Source organism: Phaethon lepturus, unplaced genomic scaffold, assembly GCF_000687285.1.
Source record: "Phaethon lepturus isolate BGI_N335 unplaced genomic scaffold, ASM68728v1 scaffold13556, whole genome shotgun sequence".
In the NCBI taxonomy this organism is placed as follows: domain Eukaryota; kingdom Metazoa; phylum Chordata; class Aves; order Phaethontiformes; family Phaethontidae; genus Phaethon; species Phaethon lepturus.
Window position 1 is genome coordinate 1 of NW_010544187.1, and position 12,083 is coordinate 12,083.

The following is a 12,083-nucleotide window of genomic DNA, read 5'->3' on the forward strand; positions in this document are numbered from 1 at the left end:
GGTCGGCGGGATAACGGTGTTTGCTGTCGCCACAGGCCGGCGTGTGTGGGAGAGGGAAGGAGGGACAGGCCTAGGAAGTGCATATATCCCTCACTGGTTGTTTTTTTCCTAAGAAGACTACTGATCTTTTTTGCTTGCTTAAAAAGAGTCAAAATATATTCAAGAGATAATGAGATTATCTAGGAGGATTATAGGATGAATACTTCCTGGGCTGCTGCTGTAGTAGCTCTTGGGCAGAGCTTGCTACATGAAGTCAGTAGAGCCATAGGTGCTAATCAATCCAGATGGATTCTAGATGTAAGTAAAATTGGAAAAGTTCAGTCCTTAATGAGATAGTGCAAAATAAGTTTAAAATTTGAACTGTTCACATACTTAATGAAAAACATTTAAAAAAACCCAAAGATGGAGTATGTGTGTTGGAACTTCCATGTAAGTTAACAAATGACAGTGTTTAAAATCTTTTGAAATCGAATCTATTGCTTGGTGAGCTTTTGAATCTGTGTTAAGATCTGTTAAAATTGCTAGTAAGTGAGGAGACAAATTACGGATTGATAGCCATTAGAAATTTGGCAAATGTCATCTTACTAGGCATTCCAAGAACAGTAGAGGGAAACCCTGCTTTTAGGTCAGGTAGGCATAATAATCAATTTGACTGAGTTTAATACATTCCAAATCTACTGGGAAATAAATTCTAGATTTTTTAGGGGATGACCAAGAACAAAAGTTTCAATTTAACCAGTTAAAACCATACAAATAATATGCTAATTTTGAAGGGAGGAAAGAAAATTTTTAGAAGAAATAAAAAACTACTGGTTGAAGATATCTGTCTAGAAAACCAAAGAAAAACTGAAGAGACGCAAATCTCTAAGAATCTCTTCAATCTCCAGGAAATTGGCAACAGAGGTGAAGTAGTAAATCATGCTGTTGTAACTAGACAAAAGGCTGTGTTTTCCTACAGTTGGAGAGGGTCATCTTGTCACCATTCAGCTAGGATTTGAGTAAATCAGGTCAACATCTACTTTTTCTATTTGGTAGGAAGGAAGTTTTGGGAAAATGGGAAAACATATTCTACAATGCAAATGTAGTAGTTACATGCCTTTGGTAATCTTTGTGTGCCTACTGGTCATAGTGTTTCTACACTACTGGAAGATCTAAGACAACACCTGGGAGTTTTGCCCTCTGATGGTGTGTAGTCTTCCCCTTCACACACTTATATAATAATTTTGAGGATACGAAACGCCAAGGAAATCCTGACAGCACATCCCAGGCAGGAAACACACTGGATTGAGAATCAGTGTTAACAACATCCCCACTTTTCATAAGTTTCAAGGGAATCCACTTGCTTAGTCTGTATATGGGGTAAGCCGTCATGCTTATAAAATGATACTAGAGAGATTACATAAAATTCTTTTTGGCTCAGGTTTTCAGAAAGTAGATGATCCTGGTAATTTTGTGTGCCTGAGTGACTCATTTTTCATAAGTGGTGGTATCTGCAAAGGTTAAAATTGCTTTAGACAATTCTGAAATTGTCTGCCGCCTTCTGATTTGGTTCAGGCTTGGTAGGTTGCATTTGCAGGCTGTTCTTGTGATCAAGCCGTTGTAATATGAACGGAAGTTCTAGCATCTGAAGTGAGATTTGTAAAATGTGAACTGAAAACAGCACAGGCAAAGTTAAAGCAGACAATGATCAATTTAATTTTCTAAAACAGGGATCCCCTTTTAAAAGTTTGGAAGATGCTGAATTAAAGAATTCAACCAAGTCATTTGCTGAGAAGGACCAGCCTCCATTCCAGATGCCTGACGAGTCAAGACTATCTGGTAGGTCTTAGGCAAGATTTGGTTTCAGCTGAAGGGAAGGCTCTAGGCCAACAAGATAAAGTAAATGTAAGACTAAGCTTGTTAATACTGGGTGGTGTTTTCAAGGCCCAACCCTATCAGTGACAGGTCACACGCATTATGCACATCATGTAACCATTTGGACTGTACCTGATGCACTTCCATAAAGCCTGCAGCTTACTCACTAGCACACAATCTCATTCCCATTTGGGGACCCTCATGCACTAGGTACAGCTCATGACCTGCTGCCCAGCTGCTTTTTGGTATCCAAGAGTGGGAGGGTAGCTGTGGTACTAGCCACAGGGGATGGAGTGCTGGCGTGAAAAGCACCTTTAGAAAGTGTCTTCTGTAACTGAATCCTACAAGGCAGGTTCTCCATATTGTGTCCCCCTGAACATGTTTTTCAGGAGGAGTTTCCAGCGCTGGCCATCAGAAAGCAAAGAGTTTCAGTCAGTGATTACAAGATAAAAACAACTGCTGTACTTTTTAAGGGGTGGTATACATGTTTTTTCCTGATTTGAGTTGCTAACTTCATTTCCCAATTCTTGTTGAGATCCAGAAAAGCAAAAAGTAGCATAGAATCCTTTTACGCTGTATGAAAGGGCAGTTGCTGAAACAATAAATTTGGGAAAACTAGTAGCTGGCCAAGAACATCTACGTTTAGTTCAATATGGTTTGTGTTAATACACAGGCACTATAAAACAAAACAAGTATTTTAATAAGTTGCATTTTTTACTTTGGACTTTGCTCTTACAGTTTATATTGTTACTGTAATCCTGAACAAAAATACTGCCTTATATGGTATTGATGGATTTCACTTACTGAAGATGGAGTTACTTTACTGACATCAAACTGAATTAGGGGTATTTTCTAGTTATCCGTTTCAAATCATAATGGTCTGAGACTTGACATTTGGGATTGTCATAATAATACTTCTCAGGTACAGAAATATGTTCCTCTTTTTAAGATCATTTCAGCAAGATTCATTATTTCTACTGTACCACTACATACTATTTCACTATACCATTACATTCATTTTCCAATACTGGTATTGACAAGCTATAACTGAAACAGATCTCAGTATGTCAATGCTGTACTGTAATGCAATAACCTGTGCAGATTTGAGAAACTCTTGTGGGCTCTGTTGCATCCTCTTGTGAGAGGAATGTAATCTCAGCCAGCAGAGCAAACTAATCATATCTCCAAATCTTCCCTAACACCTTCTGTAATCAGTGGAAAGACTCCTGTTGGTTTCATAGGCTTGTAGTGCAAAGCTCCTGGGAACGTTGCTGTCCTTGGTATTTGTTTGGAAGATTTTGTTTGGGCTGAAAAAATCAGAAGAGTGGAAGCATATCTATGACTTAATCTGCCCCTTTTCACATCTTTGGGATGTTACTGCATGTATTCCTCTAGGTTATTTCCCATTATATGCCGCGTGTGCAGGATAGTCATATAAACATGACATTTGTGGGTGTAGTGGCATAAGAATTTGTAACTTTGTACTGCTCAGAAGATGGGAAACAATTTCAGCATACATCTGCAAAGGAGGCCTTATAATGGGGCTGCAAAGCAATGTGCTCATTTCCATTTATATTAGGAAACCACTGGCTTAACTTGACTTTACTGTCAGCATCAAAAATCTGCTGAAGTAGATGAAACACACAACTTTATAAGGTTGTTTACTTTGTTTTAGATTCTTTCACAGGTTATTATTTCTTTGACTCGCTCTCCAGCTTCATGTTCCAGCCTAACTGCATATTTAACATTCAGATCCTACTGTTTGTGCTCAGGAGAGTACATATCTTCAAACTGTTGCATCTGGATATAGCAGAGGTTCCAGAACCATTGATTATTTTAGATCTTTTATTTCTTCTTCAGTATCAGAGCAATGCTGAGTAACATAAGACAGTGGGTTTTACTCTCTCCCTTTCCTCTGCGAAAAAGGACTGGCAGTGAACTCATGCAAATGGGAGTGGGATATTAAAAAAACAACCAAACAAAACCTTATATCTGATTATTTCCTTGTAAGCAGCCATACCATCAGAGATGGTTTTAGAGGTCTCTAAAGACTGTTGTGGCACGTATCTCACAGAGTTTAGAGTTAGCAAAGAAAGTCTTAGCTTTCGTTTCAGAAACAGCCTCAAGGTGAAATTTGGTTCTTGTCAAGCTGACTTCTGATAAACGAGAGCAGGGCTTTGAAAGCAGCACAGTCCCTTTGCTATATGGCAAATAGCCACAAAATTATTGCTGTTGCAGGAAACAAAAACTCCCCTTCCACTGCTTTTGCAGAACAATGAGCAGGCATAAAAAGTGGTAGGAGGTAGAGTAGCCTCCTAGGTTATAGGATGGGTGGGGGTTGAAAAAGGGTCCCCTTGCCAAGATTCAAGAGAAATGCTCTTTAATTCTGATGGCTTTCAGCTGAAAATACTGATTTTGCCTCTTGTACTATTTGTTGCAGCTGTTTCTGCAGAGAATGCAAAAGAAAATGTTGGAAGAAATAAACTAGGTTTGGGGGAGGTCTGAATTCTTCCTTTGTAAGATTTCACAGGAAAAAGTAGGTCTGTCCTGGGGCGCAATTATCTGTGCATGTCACTGTTTTGTTAGTTTCTGTGAGTTTATCTGCTTTGTTTTTGCACAGTAGTTGAAAGAAAAAGAAAACATCAGCTCCACACTAAGTGCACTTCCTCTGACAACAGCAATGAGAATTTTTTTCCAACAGCTCCCTGAAATCTTATCAGGTCTTGCCTGAATGAAATAAAACTAGGTGAATTCTTTTGCTATAGCTTTTGCTTTAGCTGTGTCACTGTTCAGATTCAAAGGACCCACTTTTTATTTATTTCAATGGCCATATACACCTCTTTGGCAAAGAAACTGCAGTGTGATAAAAATGTGTCTTCCATCACATAGTGTAAATGAGAACAGGAATCAGCCCCACATAATCTTTATGAACTAATAAAATGAAAATTCACATAATAACAAAACTGTTTCTGGACATAATACTAAGGTATTTGTTATTTATATAAATGGCATTACATAGTCTCTGAAGACTTTCACAATATCACACAACATAATACTATACAAGACATCAGCTTAAAAACAACTGGTTTATTTCCTTGCAAAATCTCCCAGTATTATATCAGTTAAATTGCCTTCCTTTTGTTTATCTCAACAATTTGCTTATTGGCTTTCTGACTCCTTTTTTTCCATTGGCTTTAATTGAACTGAAAAGATTAGTTAAAAAGTGAAAGGACTATTGAAGATCTAAGTGAAAAGATTGGTTAAAAATAATTGTCCCTTATTAAATACATATTTATTCATCAAAAAACAAACAGAGGAACCCCTTCAAGGAGACCTAAATTCTTAAGTTATGCTTAAAGTTAACATAGACTTGTGAGGTTTTTTGCAGCACAGATCTGAACACAAGTACATTTTAAAGCAATTTCTTGAATCATTGTTCATTGTTTTGAATATGTACCTAAATCCCATTTACTTCACTGAGATTGAAGCATATTGCTTTATGTGTACACCTAAGTGCCTTATCAGGATTCTTCTCAGAACTAAGGCTGAAGCAGACCTGGAAATGTTTTGAACTTTTCAGGAAAAAAGTTATTGAAATAAAAAAAGGATTCTACAGCAATTCTATCTTATCTGGTAATGAAGCCTAGGGTGTATTAAAAATAGAGAGTTATAAAAAGTAATTTTGGAAGATTAATTTGATCTGTAATAAGAACTTTGGCCTAGGGCACACTTTATTTTACAGAGATACACTTAGAAGGTGTCAGGAACTGCCACGATGATCATCCTACTGAATGACAGATTTATATGAAATCTGGCTTTGAGAATGGCCATCATCCAGTCCAGAAATAGTTCTTTCCTAACAACAAAAGGAAATTCACTCCTAGGAGTCCCTCCCATTCGGTAAATACGGAGAAAAAAATCCTTTTTCTTTAAAAGTCTATTTTTTCTTAACATTCAACAGATGACAGGGATGGATAGGATAGACTCCTACTGACTTCAGTCATTACTGGCTTAGTATCATGAGCCTACTGAAGAGTCAGTAGTCAAATACTCCCACATTTTTAAATCCAGGACTACCCACATGGGACTGCTACTAGCCTCTGAGTGTTTATGTCAATAGAACAGAATTCTCCAACCAAAATAATATTGCAAAGATCAGTTGCCAAGATTTGCATAGTTCTTGTTTCCTCGAAACACTGCTGTTAAAAATGTTATAAATACATATGCTTGTACATGTGCATGTATATATATATGGCGCATGCAAGAGAGAGATGTGTATATATAATAGAGACTTTAAAGTTCCATTTTTGTGTCACAGAACTGTTTCTAAGCATCTTGGATGGATACAGGAGACCTCAAGCAATAGCAGGATTCAATGTTTCAGGTTTTCAAATGCTGCTTACAGGAAATCTGAATTAAAATATGCTTTTAAAATGTTCTTAGTGCTAGTCCCTTATACGGATTTTTCTCAAGGCTCTGATGGTACATGATTTGTATGAGTTTCTACTGCAAAACAGTAGGATAAAACAGTATATTGAGCTTCCAAACGAACCAGTCAAGTTCAGAAAATGATCAGAATGGCACGTTAGTCTAATGTAATTGCTCCCTGTAGATGATATTCAGAGAGCATGATTCAGTGGCAAGTAGCTTGAAGAAAGACTTTTATGGCTTAATATGCCAAAACCCAAGAGGTTGAGAGGTTAGAATAATAACCAATAATATTTGATACTACTGGAAATGTTTGTACCTGTGTAAGCTGTGCAGTTCTCCAGCCTGCAGCTGGGATCAAACTGTGCAGCACAGAGACATTTCTGTGCAGATGGATCTGCTAGTTAGAGGCAGAGTGCTAAACTCAGGAGTCGCAACTAACTCTGTTCTGCCAGATTGAGAGGCAGACCCTTGAGAGTTCTCCACTCATGTTCCACCATCCACAACAGAAAAGCTTGTACTGTAGTAATAGTAATACTTCGTATATGTGTTCATATGTTTTAAAGCATTTCTGTTCACCTGTAGATTCCCTTGGCAACTCTAAGGCAAGTATACAACAGTCATTTCAATAACATGTCGTACCCACATTGCTGTCCTTGAATAAGGATCATGGCTTTAAACTGGTGTGCTTCTGTTCCATTTTATACAGTCTGACTGGAATTTCCTTTCTGAGCAAACACTCCAAAGCATATTTTATTACACTTCTCTTAAAACATTTCAAATTTAAATGACAACAAAAAGAAAACATTTATTGCTCTAATACATAATAGCAAATGGATATTATTTTTTAAAGTATTTTAAAAACCCCAAGAACTAAAATATTCTTTGATGATTACAGATACTTTAGTATGTGATTATACAGTGTTTTAATCTATATTCATTTTATACACAAAATAAAGTTCATGAAACAGTAAGCAGCAAACTCTGCTATGTATCTGTGTATTAGCTACGATTAGCAGCCTGATCCAGAAGATGCTGAGCACCCTCAACACATTGACTCCAATCAGCATTAGAAGATGGTCAGCAGCTTCTAGGATGGGGCCCAAATGATGCACTGGAAGGACTATGCGATAGCAATGACAATATTTTGATGGATATTTTCTTATGGAATCACTAAGAAAATATATTTTAATAGTCATTGATAAGCACCAGCTCACAACACTGCATGTGGCTGCATCACTTGCATATCACATTTCCTGACACATTGCATGTACAATACATCTAGAATTCTCAGCACAGAGAGAACTGAGAGTTGTTATGTAGCACTTACAATTACCACAGGGAAAATGTAGGTTTTAGTAGCATTTTTGACAGTGAAGTTGCAACATTATTTTAGTGACTATGTTCCTTATGCAAAGGAAAAATAAAAAATAGTCAATGACACACATCCTGAAATTTTAATACTGTCTTTCAGGTGTTAACAATCTAAAGTGCTTTAATGTTTCATACATTTTAAAAAAAATTTGATTCATACAAAAAATCAAAATATTTATAAAGTTATTCTATACACCGTGAATGTATAACTTAGTCTATTCCTGTTTCCTCACCCAAAAAATTGGCATTTCCATCTCCCAAATCTTTCTTTTGAAACCAAGTCTGTGAGTTTGTTCCTTGAATATAAGCATCCAGAAAATAGCAAATTCCAGGGATATCAATGGGAAAATTTGGTGGAAGCTCTTCTCTTGAGCGAGGTGTGAACACAAAACCTGGATATTCCTTTAACAACCTAGAACAAAAGTGAATCATTTTGATTAAATTTAATCAGTCACTAATTGTTACAATTGCAGGCGTTCAATAATTCTTCATGAACAGCAGGGCAGAATGTAGCAGGGCAGAATCTAATTTAATATTTATATGATATTTATGGAAAATATTAAAAAAATACTGTTTACTTGGTAACCTTGATAACTCATTAACCTGTGCATGAGCACAAGGCAAACAAGGAGTATTGCCTCTGTTTTTCTGTCTTGTCAATATTTTACATGTAGGTGCTATGTTTGTTGTAAATATTTTCAAAAATTATTTAGTACTGAAAGCTAGCTCAGATTTGCACATGAAACTGGCACCATAATTAATGTTTCAACTAATGGAATACTGAAAAGCTTATTAACTAAACTATTTAGATCCTGTTACCAATCCTAATAATTTTGCTTTTTCGCACGGGTCCGCTAAACCCCGTGGTCTTCTATATCTGCAGCACATGTTGCTAATCTGTAGGCATAAATACTGATGACTGGTATCTAAGATTCCAAACAATTACTGCAATATACAGGAGTTGTGCAAGGTGCCACAATGTTATCAATAAGTGTTTAGAACTGGTGTACAAATAAAAAAAAAAACACTGAACAAAAAGGAGATTAACAGATCATTCACTTAGGGTAAAAAGGGAACATACCACAAGAATAATAACAATGGTTTACCCTCTAACAAAATTACCTATTTTTTAGGCACTCGGAGATTAATTATCTTCTTTGTTCAACAGTATACTCATTTCATATATTCTCTTGAGATGAATACACAGCAATGAAGAAACCTACTATGCCAGGTTACAGGCAAGTCTTGTGTGAAAGAAGTGTCTAATGGTTTTAACAAAAGACTATAGCCAGTATAATTCAAATTGATTTTCCAGATGGATATGGGAAAAAAACCACTGTGAGCCAGCACTGTTCTTCTGACATACATAAGCACTGGCGATGCTAATGCTATCTCTATATTTGTTTAGAGTGCACTATTGAAAAGGTTACTTACCGTGCGTTCCAATACCTGTTCTGCTTTTATCTAAATCTCCTATATGAGATAATCTAAAGCTTGGCATCTTGTCAGTCACATAGCACATGCTGCAGGGGATGTCAGGATCCTGTGCCAAATCCTCTGTCTGATATTGGCCACAGAACCTTTCCATAAGGCTCAGGTACATGGCAGTGGGTACAAGCTGAGTAGGAACAACTGACTGCCCAGGCTACAGTGAGGGTAGCAGAGCTTCCTTAAAAGGAAAAAATAATTTATATCCATATTTCTAGTTATTTTACCCAGCCAGCCATATCACTTTCTACTAGTAGCTTCATTCTCTACAGTTCACTCCTATAAGACTTTTGGCTACTCTGGAAGAAACAATAGTCTCTGTCAGCTTAGTGGCACAAAATTCAGACCTGGGCCTTGAGTTCAGATGTAGACTGTTGTTACCATTGAATTCAAAACAGTTTCCTATTGTTTTGCCTGGCACCTGTAAGACACTACTACTTGGCCATGAACATATTGCAAGGTGATTTTTAAGTACAATTAAACAAGTAATACAAAGAGAGTATCAGGTTGGGAGGACAAGGGAAAGATGCTGCATTTCCCATGGGAAAGTCTGCTAGCTGTCTGCATAATCATAGTACACATTACTAAAATGTCTGATCTGAGTGGATAAATAGTGCAGCCTAAGTTCCATACTGAAAGGTTTAAACTGAGTCAGGATCAAGACCTGTATAAACTAAACACTGGTGTGGTTGATTCATTGCAACTTATTCATCTTCCCTAACCAAAAGAGAATGAAGATGTGTGGGGTGATGTTTAACAATTCTTCAGTTAGGTTGTTATTTTCAAGGGCACCTGCAGCCAGTTTGGCATCCAGTTCACACTGAAAGCCACATAGCTCAAAGAGGAGCCAACTATATGAGAGAAGAAAAAAAAATCCAAGAGGTATACAGCTGCAGGGTAAGACACAAAATTGGCCCAGATGGTCCGTTTATTTTAAATGTAACATCTGAAAGATAAATATCAGCTGTTCTGTTTCACCCTTTTTCTTGATGCTGCTGGTTGCATTCTGACTAAATGGTGCATTCATGAGCAGTCAGATGAAAACAGAAAAAGGAAAATAAACAGCAGTACCTCAGGGGGAAAAAAAAAGAGCAGGAAGATAATGACCTACTACAGTAACTACTTCAGGTGGACATTTTACAAATATGAAGCACTGTACCTGTAAGTTGTTGGGCTGACATTTATTTTTCTAGGTATACTGCAAGATTCAAACTTATTGGCAAGGGTTACATTATTTCCAAAAAGGCAATAACGAGGCATTTTAACCCCAACAACTCCAGCAAAGACAGATCCAGAATGAAGGCCAATACGCATCTTTAAATAAAAGACAGAAAACAGCATTATTAGGTAAAATAAAATGGTTAAAGTCAGTTTTATAAATTCTTCCCCTATTAAAAAGAAAGAGATAATGAGCTACTAATATAAATTGAGTTAGTACAGTCTCCTTAAGATGTCTGTATTCTGGATATCACTGCTTGTAAAGAGGAAACTAGCTGAAGTTTACCTTGCTTTGCATTTATAGTAAGTAATCCTTCAGCTGGTGTGACTGTGATAACACTGATCTCTGTGGCAGCAAATTGATCTAGAAATATCAGCAGGATTTACTGTGACACTTGGATACTTTCCTGGGAGGAATTACATGACACAATGTTGTTAGACTGGTGACCATTTATGAATAGTACTCGCTTTGCTGAGGAGGCAAGTCTTAGGGAATAGCAAAGACAATATGTATATGCTGTAGTGCCAGCTGAACTCTCTCAATCCCAGAGTACAGAATTTTGAAAATTAATCAAATTATACTGCAGTTGAAACATTTTGATACCTCTTCTTTGTAACTCATACTCAGGATTTTTGAGTTATGCTTAGCTGGTGCTGCTTTCTATGTTCCTTTTTGTTTTTCAGATGTGTTCTTTTTTGTATGTGCATTATACATATGTATACATGTTTTCTTCAGAATAGCACTCTGACACAATAATGGCATGATGTCAGGAAGCTTGTGTATCTACAATGTATGCTACTCATTACATATCAAGAGAATATCATATCACTATGGAGAAATCACAATTTCTAATTTTGAGTGGAAAAGCAGAAAAGCAGAAAATCCACTCACACAGCAAAGATGGCTGAAATATGTACATCAATATACAGGTCTGATTTACAGTCATGCCTATTTCTTTGACAATTCATATATGAAATGACAGCAGACTGTGTGACGTATTTGTTGCTTTGCAAAACAGCCAATGCTTTCATGAAGCATTTCATTAAAAGATGCCTGCTTTCATTAAAAATAGAAAGATTCAGTTGTCTTCTAAGAAGCCTCTAGTAGATACTTATACAATACAATTTTTCCTCCCTATTTTAAAATTATTTTTTAAAATGTAATTGCATTCCTCATTCAAAATTACAGAGATAGCATTTGTGTGGACATTATAAACATGTTATAATATTGTCAAGATGTTTCCAGATTTTTTAAGGGTAGTTTAATTTGGTATTGTGAAATACAAAAAGAATGACATTTATTGATAATGTAATACAACACTGCTATTCTCTGTGATAAATGTGGAGCATGTAATCCTCTTAATAACCATTTTCTTTGCCTTCGAATATGAATATTCCTGAATGGAAAATCAAAGAAGCCTGCTGTTTTCTAAACAAAAAAATTAGCAGATAAATGTTAAAAATGAGCAAATGAAAGACATAATGAACTGAGACACCTGTATTAAAAATAATAGGACCCCATTCCAGGACATTTGAACTTAGTAGAAGGTCCACATCATTTGTCATACACTTTTTTTCTCAGTGAGAGGTAAACCTACATGAAAAGCTCACTAAGTGCGTAACTCCTCATTGAAAGGAAGCCATAAATGTAACTACAACTGAGCGCTGTAGTCTGAGTTGCTTTGACAGCATTAACACCATTATCTTATGATAGCGGTTCC

The 12,083-nt window shown here is 36.5% G+C and overlaps 1 protein-coding gene across 1 annotated transcript in view; it reads right to left on the minus strand.

Annotated features, from left to right (window-relative positions):
* Positions 1-7,013: 7,013 nt before the first annotated feature.
* GUCY1A3 (guanylate cyclase 1, soluble, alpha 3) overlaps positions 7,014-12,083 on the minus strand; it is a 15,080-nt gene continuing 10,010 nt past the window's right edge. The window contains exons 7-8 of the mRNA XM_010288600.1: positions 10,304-10,458; positions 7,014-8,068 (exon numbers count right to left, since the gene is read on the minus strand). Coding sequence (XP_010286902.1) covers positions 7,867-8,068; positions 10,304-10,458 — 357 coding nt within the window. The 3' untranslated portion in view covers positions 7,014-7,866. The remainder of the gene's footprint in view (positions 8,069-10,303; positions 10,459-12,083) is intronic.